The 26943-nt window shown below is 37.5% G+C and overlaps 1 protein-coding gene across 2 annotated transcripts in view; it reads right to left on the bottom strand.

Moving 5' to 3' along the window:
• LOC110170818 (solute carrier family 12 member 6-like) overlaps positions 1–25397 on the bottom strand; it is a 35901-nt gene extending 10504 nt beyond the window's left edge. Inside the window, exons 1-18 of one of the 2 annotated variants that reach the window (XM_055156162.1) lie at positions 25237–25397; positions 22185–22740; positions 13459–13553; positions 12933–13061; positions 10459–10605; positions 9411–9465; positions 6408–6538; positions 5947–6188; positions 5166–5293; positions 4615–4788; positions 3823–3984; positions 3392–3490; positions 2652–2709; positions 2111–2285; positions 1311–1429; positions 1128–1226; positions 793–912; positions 287–391 (exon numbers count right to left, since the gene is read on the bottom strand). In XM_055156162.1, coding sequence (XP_055012137.1) covers positions 287–391; positions 793–912; positions 1128–1226; positions 1311–1429; positions 2111–2285; positions 2652–2709; positions 3392–3490; positions 3823–3984; positions 4615–4788; positions 5166–5293; positions 5947–6188; positions 6408–6538; positions 9411–9465; positions 10459–10605; positions 12933–13061; positions 13459–13553; positions 22185–22398 — 2252 coding nt within the window. In that variant the 5' untranslated portion in view covers positions 22399–22740; positions 25237–25397. The remainder of the gene's footprint in view (positions 1–286; positions 392–792; positions 913–1127; positions 1227–1310; positions 1430–2110; positions 2286–2651; positions 2710–3391; positions 3491–3822; positions 3985–4614; positions 4789–5165; positions 5294–5946; positions 6189–6407; positions 6539–9410; positions 9466–10458; positions 10606–12932; positions 13062–13458; positions 13554–22184; positions 22741–25236) is intronic. The other variant, XM_055156163.1, reaches the window with a different exon arrangement.
• Between the last annotated feature and the right edge of the window lie 1546 nt (positions 25398–26943).

Below are 26943 nucleotides of genomic sequence, written 5' to 3'. Positions count from 1 at the left end.
TGAAGCAGAATGTTTAATGTGAAACACGTCTGTTGTACATCGAGCGCTTATTAGACCAAGACCTGCATCAACTGAGCATTGTCTGGACATAATGGGAAGACAGTGCTCATAGTCCTTCAGGTTAAGTTTATCCCTGGGTTTCAGAAAGATGAATAATGCGCACTACTGGCATAACTATTAAAAATTTAAAACACAACATTATAACATTTCAATGGAGAAAAAGTCCTCAAATGTCAAATAAACATAAAGTTGATAAACATTCATACACAATCTCAATGCATTGTACCTCCAGTTTTTAGTGTGTGGCGGTCCCTCTTCTAGCCTCAAGAGGGCGTAGCGAGCTGCACTCAGGGACAAGCCTCTGATGCCGTCTCCCCACTCCTTCTCCGCTCTGAGAAACACACAAACATTGTTAGCTTTTAGGCAAGTTAGTTGACACAAGACCTTTATACATTTATGCAATTTCTTTGTTACCATTCCATTAGACCGCAGAGTGATGTATGAAAACGTAAGGAGGTGTTTTTTCTATTTGAAGAGAACTATGCAAATCTGACCTGCGTTATGTAAAAATTTACATCAGGAAACATGAATTTGTTTACTATCATTTATTTGGTTGTGGTTATTTGGTTGTTTACATGGTTGTGGGAATTTCATTTAATGTTTAAGGCCTGAATTTTGACTTGCTTTCCCCGAGGAAACCCTGCTCCAAAATATTAATGACTATAATGCACCTTCTAACTAAAATAGTAGAAACACATACTTTGTATACTGGTAGTCACCATGTAAACTCACCCGTGATATTCAATGTACTTGTAGATCATGCCGGCAATCACCATGGCGACAATGGCGTAATACCAGGAAGAGATAAACATGAGCGCGAGGCAAATCGTCATCCCCAAAAATGACAGAGCCCTGAAGGAAGACAGAAAATACGTCAGGGAAAAATGCTTAGGGCGCTTAGCAATGAGGGGGAGATAGCTGTCAATCAAAGCTGTTGCTAAAGGAAGCAGGTGCAGCCCTTGGACAAAAAGAGAACTGACTGGTTTATTTTTAATGTTCAAATCTTTATTAATGGACAAATAGCATTTAAACTTAAATAGTTTTAAGCTGATGTGTTTGTGCATTACCAGTGGTAGTAGGAGAATCGCGGTCTCCAGTTTGGCGTCCGGAGCAAAGTTTGAAGAGCACAGGCCAAGTTCACAAACAGATAACACATCAGGAAAAACCTATAAAGACATTTAAATATAATTATAAAAATTAAATGAGTACACTTAAAATTATATAATAAAAAAGCAGAAGTATGAGGTTACATGGTGAGGATGGGGGCGACCAGGTCCAGTGACGCGATGAGGATCCCCAGTTCAGCAATCAGAGCAGTGAGTAACAGGGCCCAGGTCGGCTCCCCATTAGCTTTCCCATGACCGAAAACCTGCAAAACAATAAATAAAAAAAAACATTTTCCATGATCTGAAGTCTGTAGTACACATGTACTTGAGTAACCTGTTAATAAATTCATACTTTTACTCCTACCTGACTAATATATTGTACAGTGTAACAGTGTATCAATATATCATATCGTTTAATGTACAGTATCAATATAGTGGCTTTATTTTTTAAGTACATTTTACTAAATTATTTTTGTTACAGCGCTACAGTTTTGTTGCTTGTTTAGAGGAAGGAAACTCATGTATGCAACACATTTGACATTTTTACTGTTTTGAGAATTTAAATGTTTGTGTTTCATATGAACTTTGCACAAGAAGTGGTTTAACAAAGACTTTTAGTATCACAGCCATGATTTAACCTTTGCTTTTTATTGAGTTGTATCGAATTGATTGCTCAGTGTATCGTGATATGTATCGTATCATGGCCTGTGTATTGAGGTATGTATCGTATCGGCAACTTCTTAATGATACCCAGCCCTAATGTTGACAGTATAAGTACTAGTAGTTTCTGATCTGGCCTCTGAAAGTTGTGAAAAGAACTTAAAAACTCATTGAATAATTAGGATGGTAGGAAATGTGTGTGAAAAGTGAAGAATAACTTGATGAATTTAAGTGAAACGTGTGTTGGGGTGCTAGCTTAAGGAGTGCGTCCAGTTTGTCCTGACCCTGAGGAACGGGATGATGTTGTCTTTGGCGATGGCCTGGAGCAGTCGAGGGGCTCCGGTCAGAGACTGGAGCCCGGCGCCGCACGTCGAGAAGAACGAGCCAATCACAATCACCCACGGAGTTGGCCATGCCAGGGTCCCTACTACCAGGTTCCCCCGCACCGAGTCACCAAACCTGCAGAGGGCGCAAGGAAGAGGAGGCAGGTCAGTTTAAACACTGTTGAATTTTTGAATAAGTCCCTTCAGAGTACTATTACAACACAATGAGTGTGTATCCGGCTAATGAAGCCATCACACATCAGATCAGGTTTGTGAAGTTGTAGTCTATAATTTTATAACCTGTTTCACATACTTTTTGCTGTGCGGGAGCATGGGTGACGTAAGATTAACATACATGAATGGCATATAAAACCACTTCAGGCATGTTTATAATGAGGGAACATTATAACATGATAGAAAGCTCCAAAAAGTTAATTTTGCATAATACTGCCTCTTTAATAACAAACAAAATGCATCTTAATATGAAGTGTTTTATACTGACTTGTCTCTGAGGACCACTCCATCGATGCAGGCTCCAAACAGAACTACACTGCTCAGGTCTGAATGCTGCATTCAGGAAACACTCAGTTAATACTTCAGTCATATTAAAACACATTTGAATGGACTGCACCTGAACACATCAGCATACCATCATGTTCTTATGAATTATACAAAGTCAAGTCTATTTTTAGTATCATATTAAATGTGACTTCAACCTCACCATAGGAGTGTTTTGGCATATTGCCGTATGCTATATTTAAGTAATGCAGGTGGAGGGCAAAGGACCTACATAACTCCTTGAGCAATTAAAGGAGCACTATGTAACTTTCTGGGGAATAACTTACTGATTTTTTCTGTGGAAATATTTTTGCTTTGCCTGCAGTGTTCCATATTCCTCATTGATCTTGCCTTTATTTAAAAATGTTTAGTTATAAATTAAACTTTGGCCTCTATGGAGAAATGCAAGTCCAATGCTGTAGTATGGAACTTTCCCGGTAAAGTAAGAACATCACCATGGAAAAGTTACATAATGCTATAATTATAATCATTATAATGGTATTATGATCTCAATTCAAATAATTCATTGCCCAATGCAATTAAAACTTGTACAGCGCACATTTGCAGAAGTTAAGATTGTAGTTTGTTTGTAGTTGTGTAGTTTATATTATAGTTTGTGTTTAGATGGTGCACTAATTAAGATTGTAGCCTGCGTTTAATGCCATTTTTTATACTGAAGGATACAGACGATGGAGGTGGTGAGGATGGCCAGGATGGTTCCAATAGGAATGGACTTCTGAGCGTCTTTCAGATCTCCAGAGCGGTTTGAGCCAGCCATAATCCCTGAGAGAGACAAAAATGATTAGTAATAAATAAATATATTTAGTTATTGTACTTAGTGTTTTTAGGGTTTTAACTTTAGTCTAAAAGAGGGTGAATAAATCAATTTGTGACTCAGTACATTTAATAATATTTCTGTACAAATATAATCAAAACACAAACTATACTCTGTGATGAGGCAGAAAGCTTTAGCTACACATTTAAGGTATAATACGGCTATTAAAGGTGTTCTATGTAATTCTTTTCTTGCATTGGCTTTACCAGTTGCTTTCATCTACAGTGTGAAGACAATTTTCATAACATTTCTTTAGTTAAATCCAAGATGGGGCCCTCACCGGTGACTGAGGGGAAGAAGATGCCGACGAGCAGCGTGAAGGAAGTGGTGATGTCGGCAAAGACGTATGGCTGGGCGATCGAAGGGGCAGGGGAACTAGAGGACAGGAGGTGGGGCTTCTCAACTACATCACCTTTACTCAGGTACGAACTCCACAGGTTCTCTGATGAAATAATTATAATAGATGTTTAAAAGGTTTGTCACTGGAATGTTCATGTACAGACAAACAGATTTATGTACTGCATGAACATGACTGATTGGTGTCACCAGATACAAGGTAAATCAAGGACTGATTTTAATATTAACATGTAATAATTCATTCTTTCAATATGTGACTCTTTTTTGTGAGTTTTTTAAGGTACTACAATCACAACTGAACTCAGGTTGCCAGTACCTTAACCTGCATGTACAAGTTTTTTTCATTCTCAGTATATTCTCAGCCAGGCCACATGAACAGATTATGACTCATGTGAAGGTTCAGGGCCTCTAGAATTCCCTCACTGAGCTGCAGAGGCTGCACTAGCTGATTCATGATTGGCTGCAGGTGCTGGGTTTTAGGTAAATCAGAGAGAGTCCTCTAAACCAACTGAGACTCAAAAACATACACAACATATACCGGTATGTTTTTATAATCAACAACAAATCAACATTAAAAGGGTTTCAGTAAAACCAACATTTCATTTGTATCTGAGGACACAGATTGGTCAAATCAAAATTTTATATAGCCCACCTTTAAAATGTATCCACAATAAGTCATGAGGCCAATAGATAATATCTATAGATCACATGTTACCTGAGATGACTCCAGAGGCGAGTCCAGGGATACCATCGATCTCGGTGAAGTTGTTGTTGTTGAAGTATTCATCACATGAAGCGTTCAGCTCCGGACTGTGACAGAAGTGGCTCCATAGGTTTGTTGTTTCCACAGACACTTGAGGGCCGGACGTGGGGGTGAAGGTGATATTTTCTGTAAAAAGTATTATGTTAAAGTTAGTGTATAAAATGTTTTCTAGTGTAACACTAGACAGAATACTTTTAGGAACACTGTTAAAGAACTATGCACTATCTAACTTTTCTAGACACCCGCTTGTGTCCATGGAGAGGTAAATGCTTTGCCTGATTTGCTCCACAATATGGCATTAAACTCTCTGCATTTATTCAGTTTTATTAAAAAAAAAACAAAAAAAACACACATTTAAAACTATGTATTCTTCACACTGCATTCTTGCTGTGAGTGGGCTCTCCTCAACACAGACCTTGACCTGATGGAGTCAACATAGAGAAAGAGAAGCGTAATGCCCTATTATGGAGCATTCAACCAGGTTGTCTCTGTCACTCACTCACCTGAAAGGATAGTGAAGTTAGAGTCTTCTCTCTCTGGTGTTTGTTGAGCTTGAACCAAGATTGTTTTCATGCAGTTTCGATCTGCAAAGTCATGGGCATTGATGGTTCTATTCCCCAACATGCAAACCCTATAAGGAGATATTTATAAAACCATCAGGAAATCAAAAAAAAAAAAAAAACATGCAACAGATTTTTTTTTTATACATAATTTATGACTAATTCGTAATTAGTTTAGTTTGGTCTTTATTTGAAGGGACAATTAACATTAAGATGGGTGGACTGAGTGCCATGGATTTGCAGAGAAAATATTTGGCTTTGGTGATTTTTTATGTTTGTATCTTGTGCCTCTGTGTCTGTCACTCCATCTGAGTCACTCATGCACCACACACGAGGAGCACAGAAGCTTAAAAAACCCATACAAAAGGTCCAAAGTTGGGTCAGGCCAACCCAGAACCCAGGGAGAAGCAAATGAAGTCTTAAGATTGGCAAATTATTCTTGGAAGTGTGTGGCGGGTTTTAGATTTCTTGAGATGCTGTAGTGCTAAAAAGCAATGCTACAATGACAGCAAAAATATGTAGTAATTCACTACCTAAAGTAAAAATGTTGAGACCAAAAATGTAAACTGAACCACATGACCACATAATACATTTATTATAAATTGTGTAAAATCTTTTCTCTTCTTGAGGACCCGGTCTCGTTTTGTGGAATTTGTGTCTTGTCCCACCCCTAGTATCAAGAGTCAGATTCTACATTCTAAAAATGACAAAAACGGCTCCTTACTTGAAGTGCGGCGGGTGGAAGGCGGACACCAGGGCCCCGATGTAGATGGACAAGATGGAGATGATGACGCAGGCGAGGAAGATGGACGCCAGTTTGTTCACGTATTTGACTCCGACGAAGACAAGCAGCGACATGAGGAGCAGACAGATAGAGCCGTAAACCCGCATATTGTTCAACATGGCCACTCCTTCTCCATCGGGACCTTTAGCTGAGAAGATGGCTGCCTCCGGAGCGATGTACATCTGAAAGAAACAGGGGACACTGGTGGTTTTCAGATTCTAAAATGTAATGATGTCTTTGGGGCAAGAGTCAGTTTTGTATTGATTACATTGCACTTTTCTTTTCAATTTTTATTTCACAAACTTCCACCGGTGTAAAACTATGATGAAAATGTAGCACCAAATCAAATAATCAATAGAGAATCATGAAAACCTGTGTCTTTAACTAACAGAGCCACTCACCAGTAGGATTTCGATGGCTCCCAGGATGTACATAGCTCCGGCGAATGTGGTCCCCAAATAAAAACACAGTCCCACTGCGCCGCCAAACTCAGGGCCCAAAGAACGGCTGATCATGAAGTAGGACCCTCCCGCTGTGAGGAGAGGAAGAGGGAGGAGGAGCAGAGAGGAGAGATGAGGAGAAGAAGATGGAAAGGAGGAGACCAAAAGATGGAGATGAGGAAGGAAGGGGAGATGTGAGAAGGGTGGATGAAAAGATGAAAAGAGGAGAGGGGAAAGTTAAGAGTGGTTGAGAGGAATCAAGAAAACAAGGAAGGAGATAAGGCGATAAGGGAAAGATGGTGAGAAGATGCCAAGAAGAGAAGATAGGCGGATATTAGAAGTGGTGAAAAGAGGAGGGGAGGAGGAGATGGAGGAGATGGTAAGAGAAGAAGAGAGTATAAACGAAGAGGAGAAAAGAGTGGAAAAAGAGAGGGATGGATGGTTAGTAACATTATGGCGTTATGAGCAGGAGAAGACAGAAAAGTCAAACTATGCTTAAGAAACAAGCATAAATTTACAGAACTCTGGAAAAATTAAAGTACTATATTACTGCAAATGAAAACTTAACTCATTTGAAGTTTAATGCATCAAGATATTTGAAAAAGACAAAGTACTTGGCTTCAAATGCGAGTTAAAACTGAAACATTATAGACGTAGCAAAAAAAAAAAATGAGCAAGATTTGTATATTTCAGCTGGACTTCGCAACAATTTTTAAGTTTCTGGGTTGCTATAAAAATAAATACCACAGCAATTATATCTATATTTTATTTACTTAATTTGCAACTTTACATTTTGGATATCTGTTGGAATAAAAGTAATTTAAGAACTTTAGGAATTACTGCTTTGTTATAAATATAATCTAAGAAGCACCATGAGAACCACACCTGAGTGAAGAAAGCCAAACACTTTTCTTTTTAAATCTGACTAACATCTTCATGGGAGATTGTGCACTGCATAAAAGAAACACTGCACGAGTTAAAATGACTTGAATTCAGATTATATTTTCTAGTTAAGATTTACAGTATTTACTAAAACTCTGGTCTCCATGGAGAACGATGAATTTAATTCCAAAATGTAGAATATTCCAGACAAACCATTAACTTCTACATGGAGACAAACAGGTGGCGGACCCTTCATCTCTATAGTCTAGACCTCTAAATTACTTAATGACAAGCAACTAGGCGTAGTCCCACTTGGCGTTTCCCTTTTGGTTTGGGCACTTTCTCCAAACAGACCCAAATACCTGATTCCTCCTTTCAAGGTTTGAAAATCTGGTACCAGAACAAAATTAAGGTTGTGCAAAAATACTGAAATATACTGAAATACCAATATATCGTATAGTTTAATGTGATGATACAGTATCGATATCATGGGCTGCTGTATCGATATATAGCCAAGAGTATTTTTTGGTATATTTTATTAAATTATTTTGTTACAATGCAACAGTTTTGTTGTTTGTTTAGTTCAAGGAAAGTTGTTAATGCAACACATTTGACATATTAACTGTTTTGATGATTAAAATGGATGTTTCATATGAACTTTGGAGAAGAAGTGGCTTAACAAAGACTTTTAGTATCACAGCCATGAATTAGCCATTATTTTTTATCGAACCGTATTGAATCGATTTGCAATATATCGTATTGAATTGTATCGAACTGTAAGCTCACTGTATCGAGATATGTATCGTATCGTGGCTTATGTATCGAGATGTATCATATCGGCAACTCCTGAATGATACCCAGCCCTAAATAAAATTGGATAGAAAGCATAGAAAGTAATTAATATTTTGCCCTTTATAAGAAGTAATATATAAATAAACGTAATACTTACAAATAGGGCTGTACGATTTGGGAAAAATATCAAATTAAAAGGTTTCTGATGATCTTGTGATTAAAATAGCAGATAATGCCGAAATAAAATGATTAGGAGAATTGACAAAAAGACTGAAATATGAACTGACAAACTAAAGTCACATTTCAGAACATGTTCATACAGATCGACACTACAGGGTTAGCAGTTTTTATGTAGATATTGCAGTCTTTTCCAATTCGCGATTTGCATTCATTCAAATTGCGATTTTGATTCGATTGCAATTAATCTTGCGGTCCTAAACACAGAAAACATTTCTGAATTCAAGTCATTTTAACCTGTATATTTTTGGGGTGAGTCTGGTGGAAAGGTTAAAAAGATGGGCAAATGGCCTTTAGACTCCGGTTAATATCGACGTTATGAAGCAGAGTCTAAGTTTGTTCATGGAAATGAAGAACTGCTCTGACATTGGGTTTGGCCGAGTCAGAGGGTGGCGCAGATGGACAGTAAAGACCACTGAAGAGGTTTGGGAGAGGTGAGGACACAAGACACACAAATATAATTAGAACTATCACAAACATTATTGGGATAAGTTATAATATCAAACTTTAGTGTTTCTAGTGTGAGAAGAAACATCATAATTTTAAGATTATTCACAATTACTGGTGGTGATGATGTCATACTCCCAGATGAGAGACAAGGGGGCAGTCTTTCCTACTGATAACACTGTAATTTGCCTAGAAATATCAGGTTTGTGTAAATATGTTTATATTTTGGATGATTTCACTGTATTACAACAAAAATTGCATTTTAACAATGTATATTTTAGCTGCCCCACATCTCTTTCAAAATATTGGTCTATGTCATAATTTCAGATCCACAAACATGCCATATGAATCTCATGGCTTCAAATCCTTTCGATTGACTAAAATCACCTTTCTGCAGATACTGTGGGAAAAAAACAACAACTCTTGTTTGTTTATACTGACAAAGAAAATGTTGAACCAGTTTTTGTTTCATGTGCAAAGGCTCAGTAATTACAGAGGTATTAATCACAAAGTAGGTCAAAACATCTGTACTATTTGAAAAGTACTTGTATTTTAACAGCTCTGAAATGAATGGGCGTGAAGCGGTCATGTAGGAACAGCTCTTACCTGGTACAACTCCATTTGTGGCGATGGCGCTCATTGATATGGCTGTCAACAATGTCTGCAGAAGAGAAGAACAACCAGAGGACTCTGAACATATTTTAATATAGAGTATATAAACTCAACATATAAACTCAACCTCACATGTTCTGCAAAAGAATATCACAAACTACTAGCAGTAATTTTCATTTTGTAAAACGAGCTAAACAGAATTTCCGATTTTGATCAATAATACACTGATATATTCTATATCTAGAAACGTTACATCACCATCAGTCAAACCTTATTTAGTTAACTTTTTGAAATAAAAATCTCAATGGATACCAATTTAATTGACTAGCTGACTAATCTAACTAAACTAAAAATAAAATAATAATATAATTGTGTGAAAGTGACTCAACTTCTAAAATTATCTTTAATGACAGCCCTAAACATGTACAAACAGGTGTACAAATCTGAAATCAAATCAAGCTTGATATTCTGAAATGTGTTTTTAACACATGCACTAAGGCTAAATAATATTTTGTTATTTTTTTTTTTACAATTTTCTGACAAACATTGCAATTATATTTATGTTTAGATACTAGAATTTGGTTGAAAGTTCACATTTCACAGAGAATAAGACAGGATTTGTTTCTATTGTTTCATGTAAGTAATTGCAGTCTCTAAAATTTAGTAATTGCAACCAGGGCTGCATTTAATAATTACTGTAGTTATCAGTTACTAGTTACTAATTAACAATCAGTTTTTCAATTAGTCGACAAATCAAATGATTATTTCTATTGAACACTGATACTTTTTGAACACATGATCAAACAAATGAAGGTTGAATTATGGTAACTTAAGACTTCCAGATTTACAAATAGTGTAACACTAATGACACTCTGAAACTCTTTTATGAAATTTTGATTTAATAATTAATGTGACTGTTGATTAGTTGAGTCATTGTTGCAGCTCTAATTGAGACCATTCAAATAGCTTTTAATATGATATATTGTGCAGCTGTAACATGCACACATTCTGTTTTTGAGAGTGTAGATTGTGGAGTTCGTACACAGCAGCAGCAGACGAAGACGATGCAAAGCCCCTGGAGGATGCCCGCGGTGCCCACAACCCAGGTCAGACGCAGGAACAGAATCACCCCGAAGATGTTCTGGAGACAGGGCAGGTACACGCCCATAAACGTGCCCATCTGTGGAGACTGAAGGACGAAAGAGAGAGAGAGAGAGAGAGAGAGAGAGAGAGAGAGAGAGAGGGCTGTTATTTATAGTAATAGGTTGCTTTCATAATATTCAAACAACTGCCAATAATTTAAGCAATTTAGATTTGTTGTTTTGGATGCTAGGTAAAAGTTATAGAATTAGCTCTACATATGTCATATCTGCTGTGTGTGTCCAACCAGAAAGTGAAATTATAAACTTCACCAAAATTGTCAAACGAGAGAAAACTGAGTTTTTAAGATTTTCTTAAAAAACTCACCGTAGGGAATAATTAGGATGCTTGGAATGCATATGTTAAGTAAGGAACTTTGGAAACTTGCAAACTGTGAGGAATCACTGCAAACTAGCTCTCTCATGTTTTTTCAAGCATGAAATATTAATAAAATCTTTAGTTAAAAAAAAAAAAAAAATCTGGTACAGCACCTTTAAATACACTCATAGTGAAGAGTGAATAAACATAAATGCCTTGAAAGCTCCGTCTTATCAGCCTGAGTTGCTCTTATCTCCAGCTTCTGTCTAAGGATCACGTTCAACAGTTCAAACTCAGAGGTGTCACTGGAGAGTAAAGAGACCCGTGAAAAATCACCACAGAGCCTGAACTGCTCTGTTTTCTCACTTTTAAAAGGAGACATTGTGCAAAATTTTCTTTTCATTACTTTTAACCATGTTATAATTATTTATTTCTCATTGAAATATTTTCATTTAAGTTGTATGCATGTTTGCAAAAGGGATGGGACAATAAACAATAATATTGATTATTGTGATAAAAAGGGAAGACAATAATTGTTTGCTGGCGATTATCACGATTACATAAAATGTCCCACAAAGATAACCGCCCTTATATCATCAGAAGGAGCAAAAACCTACTTATATATGATGTTCTTTTTGAAATCACTGATGTTTTCACTAATAACAAACTAATAACAGTTCATTATAATCATGGCACCAAATTTAAATACTGTTGCATGCCTAATTTGCACGTGAATAAAGATTACTGAATCAATCACCCATTGCTCAGGAAATTCCCATTTTTCTCTTCCCCCATAAACACCCTCTATAATGTACTTTGTTCTCTTTTTTATCTTAAACTCTGATACACATTGGATTCAACAGCACTGCACAGACAAAAATCTGCTGCTCGCAAAGAGAAGTAGACAGTATGTTGCACTTTGTAGTGGCGGCGCTTGTGGTAAAAGACAGGGAGGAATTTCAACCTGAAATCAGTGGTTGTTTTAAATCAGTATTGCAATTTAAAGTATTTTGAAGAAACTTGGTGGCAGCAGTGACTCAGTGGTAGAGCATTTAACTAACAGGGTTGGCTGATTCCCATACATATTGTGATTGTTTACGTGAGCAAGACACTTAACATACCTTGTCTGCTATATGAATGTGAGATAACAGCTGGATATGCACAGAAGTTCAATGACTGCTCAAAACTATAAACTCTGCAGCCAACAGACTTTACAGTTTTACAGCAATGTTCAGATTGTTCTTATTGTTGGAACCTTCTGACCCGAAAATGTGCAACAAAGTCTAGAGTTTACATACTGGTTGTGCCCGCTGTGTTGCCAGGTCGACTTCACATTTATGGCGGGTCAAACTACTGATTTTACTGAACTTAGAGGGACAGTCTGTGCAGCCATTTACGCTCTGCTGTAATGCAGAGTCAGACTAAAATAAATAAATACTGACTGATCAAGAAAGTGACCAGCTGCAGGTCGATAAAAAGAAACAGAAAACGCACACCAAGATTCTTGCAGAAGTGCAAATGCAAGGAGCAGCCAGACCAGGGTGAAAAAATGCATAGCACACTCGGTTGGCTGATGTTCAAATACTTTTTTATTAACAAAATAACGTTTCGGCAAAAAAACATTTTGCCCAAACATTAGGCCAACACAAAAGAGCACCACGATCAGCTTCATATCAGCGATATCTCCTCCTATCTCTGTATCACTCAGAAAACTTTTTCTCCACTCTCACCCTCACGGTGCATTTAGCCACATGAAAAGAAAAGACCACAGTGTTCGTTTATAACACCAGGGAAGTGAGCGTGCATATTCACGGGGCTCTGTCCACTTGAAGTGCATTGTCATGGAAATAAGTTTAGTGATCAGCTGTTGGACTCTCACGTGGCTCATGGTGCATGTTTGGGGTGACAGATGCACGGTGCATGTGAATTTAACTGAACTAAACAGGTTTTGGTCTAGAGAGCAAAGCAATGACCTAAGTCCCAAATTTAGTCCTAGTTTTGATGTGGTGTGTGAAGGTCTAAGCACAGCATTGGTTTTAGGTTGAATCACATTTGTACCTTGCCAGATTTCTTCTTCTCCCCGATGCTCTCCGCCTCCTCGTGCTCTTTAGCGCCTTGGGTGAGGTTTGTGTAATTCGCCAAACGGTTGAGCAGAGAGGAGACTTTGGGACGTGTGTCCATCTCCTCCTGAAAAAACAAAACACAAACAGGAATGAGAAAAAAATATAAACAATTACTCTGCGCCATGGTACAGTTTACCATTTAACTGTCAAAATCTAGATATTTTGTCCTGGTTTATGGTTAAATGCACTATACTAGATTTTCAGACTTTTTTCATTTAAAATTGTACAAAACAGAATTACTTTATTTTACAGTGATCCAAAGTGATTCCTCACTTTCTTAAAATATTCCTAAGCAGCCTAATTATTCACCATGGTAAGTTTACAAGCACTTTTTAAAACTTTCAGTGGTCAGAGCAGAATTTGTCTTAACAGTAACACTATCCACATGAAACAAAATTTGGCACAGAGTTAACATATTCTCTGTCGACAGAAATAAGTCAAGGTAAAATCATTTGAATCACCTCGAATAAGGCCAGGTTTCTGTCGTAGAAGTCGTCATCATCCATGCCGTGAGTGTTGTTGATGTACACACTGGAGATTTTGGAGTTGCCATCACCTGGAAACACATTTAGTGAAATTAGTGACAGTGTTCTTAGTTTGACTGGAATGTTCCTCAGTAAATGTATGTATGTGCAGGTGATACTACAAGTTACAATTCAGATCTGTGGAGAGGCGACCTCTCTCACAGTAAGAATGTATGTTTTTCATTGTATTACATGACCATAAAAACACTCATAACTGAATAAATGCTATATTTAATACAATACTGTGGAACATTCAAGGCAAAGCAGGAGATCAATCCAGTGAAGGACTCCCCACAAGAAAGTTACATAGTGCAGCTTTAATTGATATCTAATGCTTATAGTTACATTGGCTCTTTGTTTGAGTTGTGTTATGTATGTAAAGTATCTATTCCGACTATGATTTCTCAATGCTACCACAAATTATACAAGAATATTCAAAAAAAATCAAAAACTAAATTAAAAAAGGGTATTAAAATTTTAATCAAAGCAAGATCCAATTATTTCTAATGGTCAATGGTCAGCTTGAGTCTTTTTTAATGGAAAGGTTTAGTGCAGATGGAAGTAAAAATATAAAATAAATTGTATTAAAGTATTCTTTTTGCCCAGAAAATTCATATTTAAAAGACCTTTTATTTGATTTAATAAGTCAAAATAAAATTTAAAATTGAGATGAGGAAAAAAAATTGTGATTCAACAGATAAATTTCCCATCCCAAGTTGTAATAATGGGCTACTATGGCAACATTTAAATTATGTTTTTTTTCCTGTAGCACACAGCCTACCAGAACCTTCAGGTGATAAATGTCAGTCTGTGTTGTACAAGTCTGTACACAGGAGTCTGCACACAGGCATGTTACAGGTCGAGCAGGTTTAGGCAGTAGACATGACGCAGTGTGAGAGACATGACACATGCAATTAACATATAAACACATTCATGACAAAGCATGCCCTTTGGAACCTATATTCATTCACTCCAGTTGATTTATTGAAATAGGTTTGCAACGTTAACATTAGACCGTGTTCATGTTACACTACAACTTTACAACTTTCGAAATTCCCTTTAGATTAACATTGAGCTGGAGGACAGGTCTGCGGTGGAATTTAACACAAAGTTCACCATCTTCTTTGTCAGCATAATTACACAAAAGTGAATAATAGCTTCAGAGACTGGGGCCAGTTGTCAGTTGAAAGGTCAATAAGCCGTAAGATTAATACGATTGTGGAGCCAATCCAAAACAAATAATGATACGGTTTGTGAACATGTTTAATTATTTCTTAAAAAAGCAACAAAAATAAACAATTAATCTCCCATAAAGTTATATAGGCCCCTTCTTCTGGCATCATCAAATCTACAATATGACTAAGGCCTATTCAATGTAAATTTAATGCAAAATAATAGTAGTTACTGTCATATTACCTTAAATTCAATCTGATATAGAATAAGACCATTATAAAGGTCTAACTTTGTCCTACTTTTGAGAATTTTATAATTTTTTATTTGGATATTGATACTTTTGATAACCAAATTTGAGCTCTGGGGAGTGAGCTCAATGTGCCCAAATACGCACATTATGACGTGGGCAACATAAAAATTTCCTCTTTTAGCTGCAGTTTGAAACTCACCGTGTCACTTTTGTCCATTTCTCAAACTCTGCAAAATCTCTCATGTCTGATTCTGCAATATCACTTCCTGCTCTGTCTGCAATCACCCTGGCAACGTCATCATAAACATTGTGGCTGTGAGTAAAACCTCCACTAAACAGCAGATAACTACATGCATTTTTGTTTTCATGTTTTTGCAATTTATTACTTGGGTTGGTGGTTTGGTTGGGTACGTGCCTGTAATAAATATTTATTATTGTCAAGTGGCTGTTTGTGAACAAAGTAAAAAAAAAAAAGGTTTAAAATTACAGGAAATAGTGAGTGAGTTGTGAAAAATCTCTGTTATCAATGCAAAAAAATTCTATCTAAAACGCATGGACAATTTATACAGCAGCAACATCTTTTTTCTTGCTGTTAGACATTAATCTAAGAAAATAAAAGTGCTGTAATTTATTTTATTTGTGAAATTATATTATTATTACAGTATTACAAATATAATTTACCAAAATGGCCAAACTAGGGAAAACTAGTATTCAAAAATAATTATGTTCACTACATTTTAGAGAAATTGTGTTACATTATATTAAGATTGAATTTTCAAGATCAATATCGAGACCCAGTCATTTCTAAAGGTCAATGATGAGCTTGAGTCTTTTTAATGGAGAAGTCTGCAGCCTCTGTCAGCAGCATGTGGTTTGGGGCAGAGGTCAAACTTTGGAGGAAGAAATTGGATGATGGCAATGATGAAAAGTCTCATTTATGTTCTGGAACTTAAAAATTAAAGCCAATTTATTTGTTTTTTCAGAGAAAAAAAAACTCGATCAAAACGGAGGAAAAAATATTGATAATTTGGGTTTGAAATGCATATTGATATATTTTTTCTCATATCATGCAGCACTACTAAATACATAGTGTTGAATGATTAATAACAAACAAATTGAAATTGCAAATTGAATACATGTTAAGATATTTTTCCCAAATCAGTCAGCCCTAGATACCAGACTCAGACGTTCCCATGAAAAGCAGCACAAACACTGGTGACCTATAGATTATATGAGCCACGGAGCAGTGCGTAAAATAAACAGCCACATTTGGTCAGTGGGCGGTGCCTTCCCACATGCATACAAACTCCTTAGATAGAACAGCTAAAGATGATTCATTCAGGACTTCATAACTAATCTAACTACACAAAGTGTCACTTTCAGTTGGGGGTGTGTGATGAGTAGTGTTGGGAGGTAACTGAATGTACCAAAAACACATATTCAAAACACACATTCTGAGTAACTGTACTCCAGTAAATTACTTAAAGTACAGTATTCAGAATACAGTTACTTTCCCAAAATCTAAGTGATTGTATTGTATTGGCCTTGATCTCACAATTTTGGGGTCAAGCTACACCAATCAGTGAAAAGCCATACATTCTATACTGGCAACGATTCCCGAGATCGAGGATTAAAAGCCGGAACAAAGAAAATGTTTGGTGAATTTCATCAAGGGGAAAGACGTTATTGCCCTTCTTCCTATAGGATTTGGGAAAAGCTTAATATACCAGTTAGCTCAGTTAGCGGTGCATTACATATGTCATGACCAAATATCAGCGATTGGTTAAATGAAAAAAAGTACCCGCCTACCGTCGAGCGAATGAATTCTAACACTGCGAGGTCAGACAGTTTCTATGAAGTGAAACCGGCTGATGAATCACGCTAGCACCATACACCGTATGATGAGTAAAATAGAAAACACCACTCTTGTAGTGAGTGCATGTGTGATTTTTCCTTTTCTAATTTGTGGTAGAAAATGCATAACAAAATGTCCTAAGATCGATATGTGTAGCCCTCTGAATTGAATTCTACACATTTATTACTCTGGGATGAGTCTCACTGAAAGTGGTCAGGAAATGGCAGAACATCATTACAAATATTTGAAGCTGATTGGTGGAAGCATCATAACAGCAAAACCAGGGATGTACCAATTTAATACTAGTATGAGATATCAGTGCAGCAAATAATGGTGCAGCTGATATCCTGGTTGGACATATAAATTTATGTAATAAGACCATTTACTGGCCATAGTTAGCCAAGAAAATCTCATAATGTTTGAATTTTCACAAAGTTGTTCTGTAGCTACTTAAGAGATCCACAGCTACATAATGTATTTGGATCAATTTTATCTTATGTTATGTATGATCTTCATCTTTGGCTCCATTGGTTAACCAGACAATTGCAAAAGCTGGGCCAGATGGATTTTCAGGAGATATGTGAACTCAAAAATACCATGTCTGTTCAAATGTTTGTGTTTTTAAGAGCAGACCAGTTTATCAGGTGTCAGGGCTGAAGATGTTGCCTTCAGGGACTGTAGGATACCTTTGCATCCTTGAGTTACCTGCTGTTTGTCTTTATGTGAGAGTTACTTCAACGTCAACACAAACAGCAGAGAAGACGCAACAACGCTGTGGTCACAAGAGATTACGAAAGCCAATTGTGAAAAGTTGGAAAGAGTTGGGTTTCACAAGGTCTTATCTGGAGAGATTGTGTTTCTATTGTGATACAGCGATAATGCATGGAACCGAAACTCCTATGTGCAAATTCTTATTAGTTCTAGTAAAAAATTCCAAGGCAGAAAACTGAACAATACATTTTCCTCTTTTAAAATCAGGATTCAGTTCACAGTGCACATTTTAAACCAATCCAGGAGTAGAGTCCGACCGATATATCGGTTGGCCGATATTATCGGCTGATATGGGCAACTTTAGGCATATCGGCTATCGGCCGATATGCTTGCTGATAGGGGCCGATATTTCACGTGGGCATGTTATACCTCGTTATAAAGCTTAGACTCTCTACATTCTGTTCATTTAATCCAATTTACAGACAGATAAATGTCCTAATATGTGGCTCCACATCAGTATTTATCTACGGAGTCATTCGTCTGTGTGTGTCCGTACTGTCCCTGAACACACCACAGAGTCGCGTCACTCACGTGTGTTTGTTTACACCTGCAGACACAGATCCAAACACTGAGATTATATTCTTTTTACGGACAATCGGTTTGAGTCTGGATTAAAAGGACATTTATTAGTGCAGATTTGTGATGTGAGGAGGAGCCTGTATGAGCGGTGAGTGTTGGAAATATGTCGACTCTGAAGCTAGTTTTTGTCATTTGTTATGGGTTAGCTGCTGTAGCTCCCGCACATAAACAGACTGTTTTCTATTGGTCTGTTCTAAAGTGACTATATTGGCCGTATATTTGCTCCTGGACCTGCACTGATATGTAAATGAGCTGTGAACAGACGTGTGAATTATGACATTTGCGCATATAATTAATTACTGCGGCGCGCACGTATTTACGGCTAAAGGCTAATAGCGCTACTTTCTTTACTAGTTATGGGTCCGTCGCGAACGAAATGACTCTTAGAACCGGCTCTTTGAAGGGAACGACGGGAGCCTGATCCTTATTGGGAGCCGTGTTTTCTCTTTTTCTCACTTTTTTTTTTCTTCACGCCGCGTGATTCGTGGTTTGACAGCGGCAGCGGCTCAAAACGAAACTCTGAGAAATTTGCGTGTACGTAGGATTTAAAAAAATAAAAATAAAAAAACGAGCATATTTGACTGTAGTTTAGCATAAAATAAATAAGTCCCGGTTTAGTCCTTTTTCAGTCCTGGTTTAGACCTGGTTCAGTCCTGATTCAGTCCTGCTTTAGACGTGCTTTAGTCCTGCTTGCAACAAAACAATCTGAAGAGCCACTTGGGAACCAAAAGAACCAGCAGCTTTTAGTGAGCCGAGCCAAAAGAGCCGGTTCTCTAAAAAGAACTGGAATACCCATCACTAGTGTCTAGAATGTGATGCAAAAATGCCATTAAGCCAACCTACTGTCTGTAAATATGATGTAAAGAGGCAGAATAACAATAAATGTTGCCTAAATAAACCCAAATTAAAATCCACCAGAGCCAAACCTTTTTAAACAATTCAACATTTACAGTGAATTTTTACATCACTAAATATATCGGCGATTATATCGGCAGCGCCAACCCCCATTATATCGGTTTCATATCGGCCACAGCAAAATCCATATCGGTCGGGCTCTATCCAGGAGTATGAGCATTTGAGGGAAGAATACAATACACTACAAGAATCCCATGCACTTCAGAACATATTTGTAAGGTCTAAAGCAAACCAGAGTTAGAATACTAATACACTTTTACTTTTGTTTATTTTGTCCTGACAGAAGGCATTGCACGTGCGGATAGGCTCAGTTATTACAGAGATATTAAACATACACAAAAACAAACCTGCATTTTAAAGTCATATTAGGACTCTGACCTGCCCTCTAACTTAATAAATAGATGGTGCACAGTGGACTTATTTATCTGCACTGGGGCAAGACAGGTTTTGCTCAGTTACATAAAAAATGTGACTACCCCTGTCCAACTGTTCAAGCTCTCAGACCGGTTAGGCTAAGTGATAGGGCTGGGTGATAAGACAAACAAAAACAGTTTTAAGAATGTCTTTCAATATTAATTCCCTGAACACTTAAGGACCTGTACTCAATACATTTTGAACAAAATTTGCCTTTCCCCAGTACAGATATATTGTGTAAGCAGATCTTGAAGTCAAAATACGTCAGCTGTGTACTGTCTGCATCTAAATATAAAGTGTCTGGAAGTGCATGTTGGAATGCAACTACAGGCTCTAGGCAGTTTTGAATGTTCTGATTTCACATGAACAACCTTTTTGGGGTGAAAAAACTGCACAACATCTCTTTGACATTCAGACTAAAATGCTTTGAGCAGGTCTGCCTAGATCACTGAGGCATATGGTTCTTTGTGCAATGTCACAGACAGAGAAGCTAGTTCACTGGTTTTGTGACTGTGTCTTTATGGGGACGTGAGTGACCCAGTGCAAATGTCAGATGTGGTTAGCTTCTCCCTGTAGACATGCTCACCTTCCTCTCAGGAAAGCTCAACTAAAATGTGCACCCTGGTGGAAACAGAACAGCTGAGCACAGATGTGAAATAGCTGTAACCAAAACATTTTTTATTGAAGCTTCATTTTAGCATTTTCCAATCACATAAGACATTGGACCTTAAGGACGTGTAATGACTCTAATCTTGAATGAACTGAATTTGTCAACAATCAGGTCTACAGGTAATCTGCAGTATGTGGTTTGGACTTTGGAGGAAGACATTTTTAGCAAAATGCGTCTTGCCTCAGCTTGAGATCAAAATACAGCATGTCCGCTGTGTACTAACGGCATCTAATAATAGTGTTTTATTGTCAAATAATTGTTCATTCATTATATAAGGAAATATTTTTGCTATATCACCAAGCCCTTTTGAACCGGTTAAATTAAAATACCCTCAAATTATACCTCAAAATTTGAGATCATATTTTTACACTTTCAAAGAGAAATCTTTAAAGGAACTATACAGATTCTGTTCTTTGATTTTTACCGATAACAACTATAAGGTTAATTTATTCTTAATTATAAAAATACTGGACATGGTGGCCAAGTTGTTTGATTCTCAGACAAATCAAAAAGCAGAATGAAGTTTGCCACCATCAATGCTGAAATTCAGTTGGTTAAAAACTAAAAGGACTTTATCTGATCTGAATCTTCACTACCTAAAATTAAAGAAAAACTTGTGTTATGCAGGTTAATGCACTGGTAACCCTGGTTCAGTTGTGATTGTAGTATCTTTTAAAACCTGTTTAGCACAGGCTAAATACTGTTCCCTTTGCAATTCAATGTATTACTCCAATTTTAAGAATTTCATATTTTTGTAAGAGCTAGTTTCTTGGTCACAGTTGTATTGTGTAGGATCAGGTGCATGCTCCTCACACTTGGACAGAGTAATCAGATTATCTCTGTGGTTCTATTTGTGGCGGCTTATTATCAAATGATGACCATAATGTACAGGCTTAGGCTGATACAGTTATGTCATTGTACCATGTGGACTAAAGCACTTCTGTCTCTAAACTGGAGTTTTCTTACTTATAGGCGCTGTATTTCTTCAGTTTAAAAGGTTTGCAATGGTATTCCACACATGAGGTCAAAATACGTGAGCTGTGTACAATCTGCATATACTGAGAATCAGGAATTACATGTTACATGCTAGTTGTTAGTTTTACCATGACAGCAAAACTCTGCTCTGAGTTGTAAAAAACTGTTATTAACCCATCACGGTGAATACTTAGAATGCTCAAAATGCTTAAGGTAAGTGAGGAATTGCAAAACATTGAGATTGCTGGACCACTAGTTTTTTTTTTCAAATTTTTTTAAGACTGTAAAAAACAGTTACAGTGTCTGCTGTAACAAAACAGAATCATTGCCATTTAACGCAAAAAATAAAACATTTTTTGACGTCTCTATACTTTTATAAACAACCTTTCCCCAGGTGTTATTTTTAGCTCCGCCTCAGCTCCTCTGCCTCTCCGTGTGGGCTATTAAGCCCGGGTTCTGCTTTTAGACAAAAATGAAACAATGGTGTAGCTTTCACTTCCCCTGTGGCGCAAACTACACTGCTGAGAGGACCCCGCACTTAATGCAGGCCAACAGCTGAGATTTTCTCATATAACTGTAAAAAACCTGCACTGGACGTACCATTGTGTGACATCATGCTGGGGAAGGACTGCATGTATGTCTATGAAGGAATGTACAGCAGCTACCCCACAATGCACACATTAGCCCAAGTTTTAGTATCAATCTAAATCTGCGCATAAACTGTTTTCACAACCCTAGTTTTTTATTCTCTTATCTGAAACCTTTTTTTTTTTTTTTTGTAACTTTTTGTTGCCTTGGTTATTGCAAAATTATCATTCAATTGTGAACTTAATTTTTTTCTGTCCAGTTGACAGACTTGAATGTTCCTTTTGTGATGGGTCCTACCTGGATGATTGAGGGATTGTACAGACATGTTGCCTTGGTATTCTAATATTGTAATTATACTTGAGATAATATAATTTTGTAATAGTGTAATATATAATAGTGTGTATGTATGTGTATGTATATTAGTGTTTTTGTGATAACGTGATAATGTATTTTTGTTGTCTCTTGTGCCGTACCGTGCTCTGTGTAGCTGTGGTCGGGTGTGTCTGTAGTGGCGCCCCCTGCAGCTGACACCTCACTCTGCGGCTCACTGCGGTTCACACTCTCCCTGGACCCAAACCGGACTTTCCCCCCGCTGGATCTGGAGCTGATGTCGGGAGAAGTATCTGAGATTCCGGGCAGGTCCTCGGCTTTAGTCGGTGTCACCGTGAACCGCACTGAAGACGCCATGTTTACCGCGGGAACGGCAGCTGAGGAGGGGGGTGGGGTGTCCGGGGGAGAGGGGCAGTCATCCGCTGTAGAATCCAGGGTGGAGGTTGGTTGTTTCTAAGGCTAGGCCCCTTCTAAAGTGCAGCTCAAAAAGGAGAAGAGAAAACGGAGGCCGAAAGTTTGTGTTTTACTGAAATGCCCCATGGAGTCCACCCGGGCAGCTGTGGGTCATAGAGGCTCTGTAGTTCTACACATTTTGAAGGCTCAAGGAGTGCAAACAGCATACAGCTTTAGGACAGGTACTGGTCCACAGGTCCAGGTTAGGTCCACTTTAGATCCACAGATGCTCAGGATCTCGAACTACTGGAAATAAAAAAGGAAAATTTGTTGGCATCATAAAACTAGATTTTTAAAAATGTAATCTAAATTCTGCATCTTTAATTAAATCTTCCTATAAAACTTTTCTGGTGGAGTGTTTGCCACTTGTTTGTCTACACCGAGATATTACTGCTTTGCCTAGAATGTTCCACAGTATTGCATTAAATTTCTCCATCTCCATAATGAAGACAAACATGATATTATCAGGCCAAATGCTGGTCAAACCTGTGGAGAGGCGACTCCGCTCACATTAGAAATGCACATTAATCAAGGGATCTTTCAGCAATAAAAAAAAAAATTATACTTTGTTCTCAGTAACTGTAGGCAATATTTCAACACTATATAAGGAATGCTAGAATGTGTATGTAAATGTCTTTGTTGAGGTTCAAATATCACATAAAACGTAAACAGACCATAAAAATCAACCACAAAAGGGCATGAATATCATGTCATATTATATATATATATATATATATAAATAAATATCTGCAGCCAATCAATTTTGATTGCACTAAATGTTTTTTTAATGAGAGGTATGTCTAATTTTATACACCTACAAAACAATATATAATATATAATAAAATAATACTCTCTCTGAAACATTCCAGCAAAGTAGTATCATCTCCATGGAGACAAGGGGGTGGCGGACCTTGGTCAACACACTGTCCCCCTGTAACTGTGTCTTGAGTCTCTTGTCGGCTCTGCTGGATCGCAGACGGAGGTTATGAAACACAAACTCTGCTGCAATCCACGAGGAGCTGGCAGCGACCGGCACAACCAGTTCGAACCGCTCTCTTTTAATTATTTAATTATGAACAGAGGTAAAACAAGTCTTCTGCTGTGTGCAAACAAAATGACAGCATGTGCTAACATGTGGATTTCAAGTCATTTTGTCAAATTTGGCTTGGGCATAAAAGGGTTGAGCAGAGGTTTGTTAGCCCTCTTGAGAAGCTGTAGTTCTAAAAGCAGTGATACACTGACTCCAAAAATATTAAATAAATGTCAAATTGTGAGGATTAACTGGATTCAGTTTTGTTTTTTCCACAAATTAAGCCAAAATCTTGCCTTGACTCATCTCGTGTGTCATCTTGTGCAAATTAAGTTTCTTCCCACCCTATTAAAGAGGATTATGAAAATTACCTTATATCAATAGGGTTTCTGTGCAAAACAATTCAGAATTCTATGAAGCTTCCTAAAATTAAAGTGGTTTTACTTGGTTCATGGTAACGTTGGACGACATATAAAGCATTCCAACTGTTGCTTAGATATATGCAAAATATTAATATTAAATAAAGTGATATTTCTGTCCTTTTGTGGGATGATGTATTCACATTTTGTGCAATACCCTCTAGTACATGGTCAATATGTTTATAATTGCTGGAATGCTAGAATGTCCCACAGTATGGCATTTAACATATCTCTCTCTGAGTAGGCAAGTTACAGGTCATAACTGTGGAGAGGGAACTCCAGTCACAGAGAGAATGCATGTTTTTCAAGGTATTTATGAGCACCAAAACAATATTAAATAAAATACATTATTTAATAAATGCTAAATATAAAAGTTTAAACCCATATTACAGCGGAACATCCCAGGAAAAGCAATAACAGCTCCTTGGAGACAATCAGGTCCACCAGAAAAGGCTGCATAGTGCACCTTTAAATTTTAGAAACGGGATTTTTCTTGAAATGAAAACAATTATAGGATTGTTGGGAACTCCAAAAAAATTTTTTCTTAGTTACAAAACTAATAAAACATGAACGCCATCCAGAATCTATCAGTTCCATCCACTGCGCTCCACGTTTACGCACCTGCTACAGTCATTACGCTACTGGCTGCCACTGACAACACTGATGCGATTATACAATTTTAATTAACGGTAACATTTGATAAACTCCCACACATTGTTCAATTAAGGCGACACCGCATGACAGCGATATCCAGGTAAAAGCCACTGTCGCTTCTAAACCAATTCAGCAGCTCGCCACAAACAATTCTGGCTTAAACCGGTCCGCGCACGCCTCTCGAATCTTATTCATTATAAAAATATTTTTTAAAAGAAACACTGCGTTGTGGTTGTTGCAAGATCATGAGCGTCTACTTTAATGCACTGCGGTAATCCGACAAAATAAAAAGGTACGTAGGATTATTCGGAAGTTTAACGCACGAGAAACCAGGCAATTTCCCCAAAAGGCGCGCATTCAAATGGGGATAGCGCACGACCACAGACTGATTAGCTTGTAATAGTAAAGTTGTATTAGGGGGAGATAACAATGCGATTTAACGCGTATCGAAACAAAGCAAAGCAACGCCATTTCAGTCCCAATAGCATAAAGGAGGTGTGTACGCACGGGTGGTCGCCTTAAGGCTAGCAATAGTTAGCATTAGCCAAGACAAGGATAGAAACTGTCAACTCCGCTGCGTTCTCCACTGACAGCCGCAGAGAGCATCACATACCGAGACAAAAACAGAGAAACACCAACCTGGTTTACGTTTCCTTTAAATAATACGACCAATAAATGCCCATCTTCAGTTGAAACTAACAAGAAAATGCACCAGGTCCTATGTTTTCACGGCACTTTTTGTCCAAATAAAGCGACCCAACAAAAAGCATGCGAGAAAGCGTCAGGCAGGTCCCGTCGCATCGATCTACCGCGCATGCGCACAGGCGAACACTCAGTAGGGAAATGTAGTCCGTAAACAAGAGGACAAATACTACCAAGAAATTATATCTATTTAGGAGACCAGACGTCCCTATTTACCCGGGACGGTCCCATTTCTGAGCCCTGTGTCCTCTTTCTATGCAGATTTATACAAAACCATTGATTTGTCCCAGTTTTATACAAAAAATAGACAATATATTTTACTGTGTCTTCTCATCTGTTTATCTGTCATAGTAATTTATTGTCTGTCCTATCAATTTATTGTGTCTTGTATGATTAACTAAGAACCACTGAGGAGCGGCTTTTATTTTCTGTAGTGCGGTTTATAGTTATAGTTATTTATTATATTTATGTGTAGATAAAGACATGATACAAGTTTTTCTCTTTCTCTGAAGGCTTTTAACAGCATATACAGTAGCAGCAGAGGGACACTGATTAATGCCAATCAAAGAGCAATTTGATATCTGGCAACAGCAGAGAGGTACAAACTCTCATTTGTTTCAATAAAATCCAGAAAAGCATGTTAAAAAATGACCAAAACACAAAGAAAATGTGACTATACTGACTCACGTGTTAGTCGTGAATGGGCATAATGCACAATTTTATTATTTCCAACCACCCCAAACTGAGGCTGTCTCAGTTTTTGACTTTGAAAATCTGGTCACCCTAATCTACCTACCTCAAAAAATGTCCCTCAAAGTTTCCTTTTTGTAGGGCATTATCGGGCAAATAAAAGTCATGTTTAAAGGTGCACTCCGTTACTTTGGTGAGAATCTGTTATCCTCATATTTTCATGGAATTGCTTTGTCTGGAATGTTAAAGTATGGCATTAAGCATATTTACTTTGCAAATAGCTGTACGTGGGATTGCCTTTTCACAGCTTTAACCTGGACTGTTGGGTTCCCCTGTATTCATTGAGGTAGGTAGTCTCTATTTAATGCCATACTGTGAGATATTCAAAGCAAATCAATCACACCAACCATTTACTGTAATTCAGATTCACACACTCCGATGTACAGGGACGCAAACTCAAGAGTTAGGCTACTTCATTTAATTTTTATTAATTAAAAATGAGGTGGGAAAAATTCTTATAGGTGACATGGAAAAGGTTTTAAATTTGCAGCATTATTGTAATCATGGACACCACCAGCATTTGGTTTTAAATTTATTTAAGACCAAAGAATAATTTCTTTGGTCATTTTTGACTCATGGACACTCCCACACTTGCATACAAATTCCCTGGCACCACTGACCCCTGCTTGGCCAGTCCAGAATGATCTATGTATTTTATAGACTGTATACATCGCCTAATATGTTATTTTGCATTCATAATAGTGTATTATTATTCCAAATTTATTTTTTCATTGTGCTGAATAACTTTGTATATTGTTTGTGAACTATTATTAGGCCTATATATACCCTATATTTTAAAACTAAATTAAAGACTTCACACCAGGATGTTCATTCATGCCCCGTCCGGATGCCCTCCCACGCGCCCCGGTATCAGTTTAGAGCTCCACGTCAGTG

This window comes from Boleophthalmus pectinirostris, unplaced genomic scaffold, assembly GCF_026225935.1.
Source record: "Boleophthalmus pectinirostris isolate CB_2022bp ecotype Guang Dong unplaced genomic scaffold, ASM2622593v1 HiC_scaffold_20, whole genome shotgun sequence".
NCBI classification, from domain to species: domain Eukaryota; kingdom Metazoa; phylum Chordata; class Actinopteri; order Gobiiformes; family Gobiidae; genus Boleophthalmus; species Boleophthalmus pectinirostris.
This window is presented reverse-complemented; position numbering and strand designations above follow the sequence as displayed.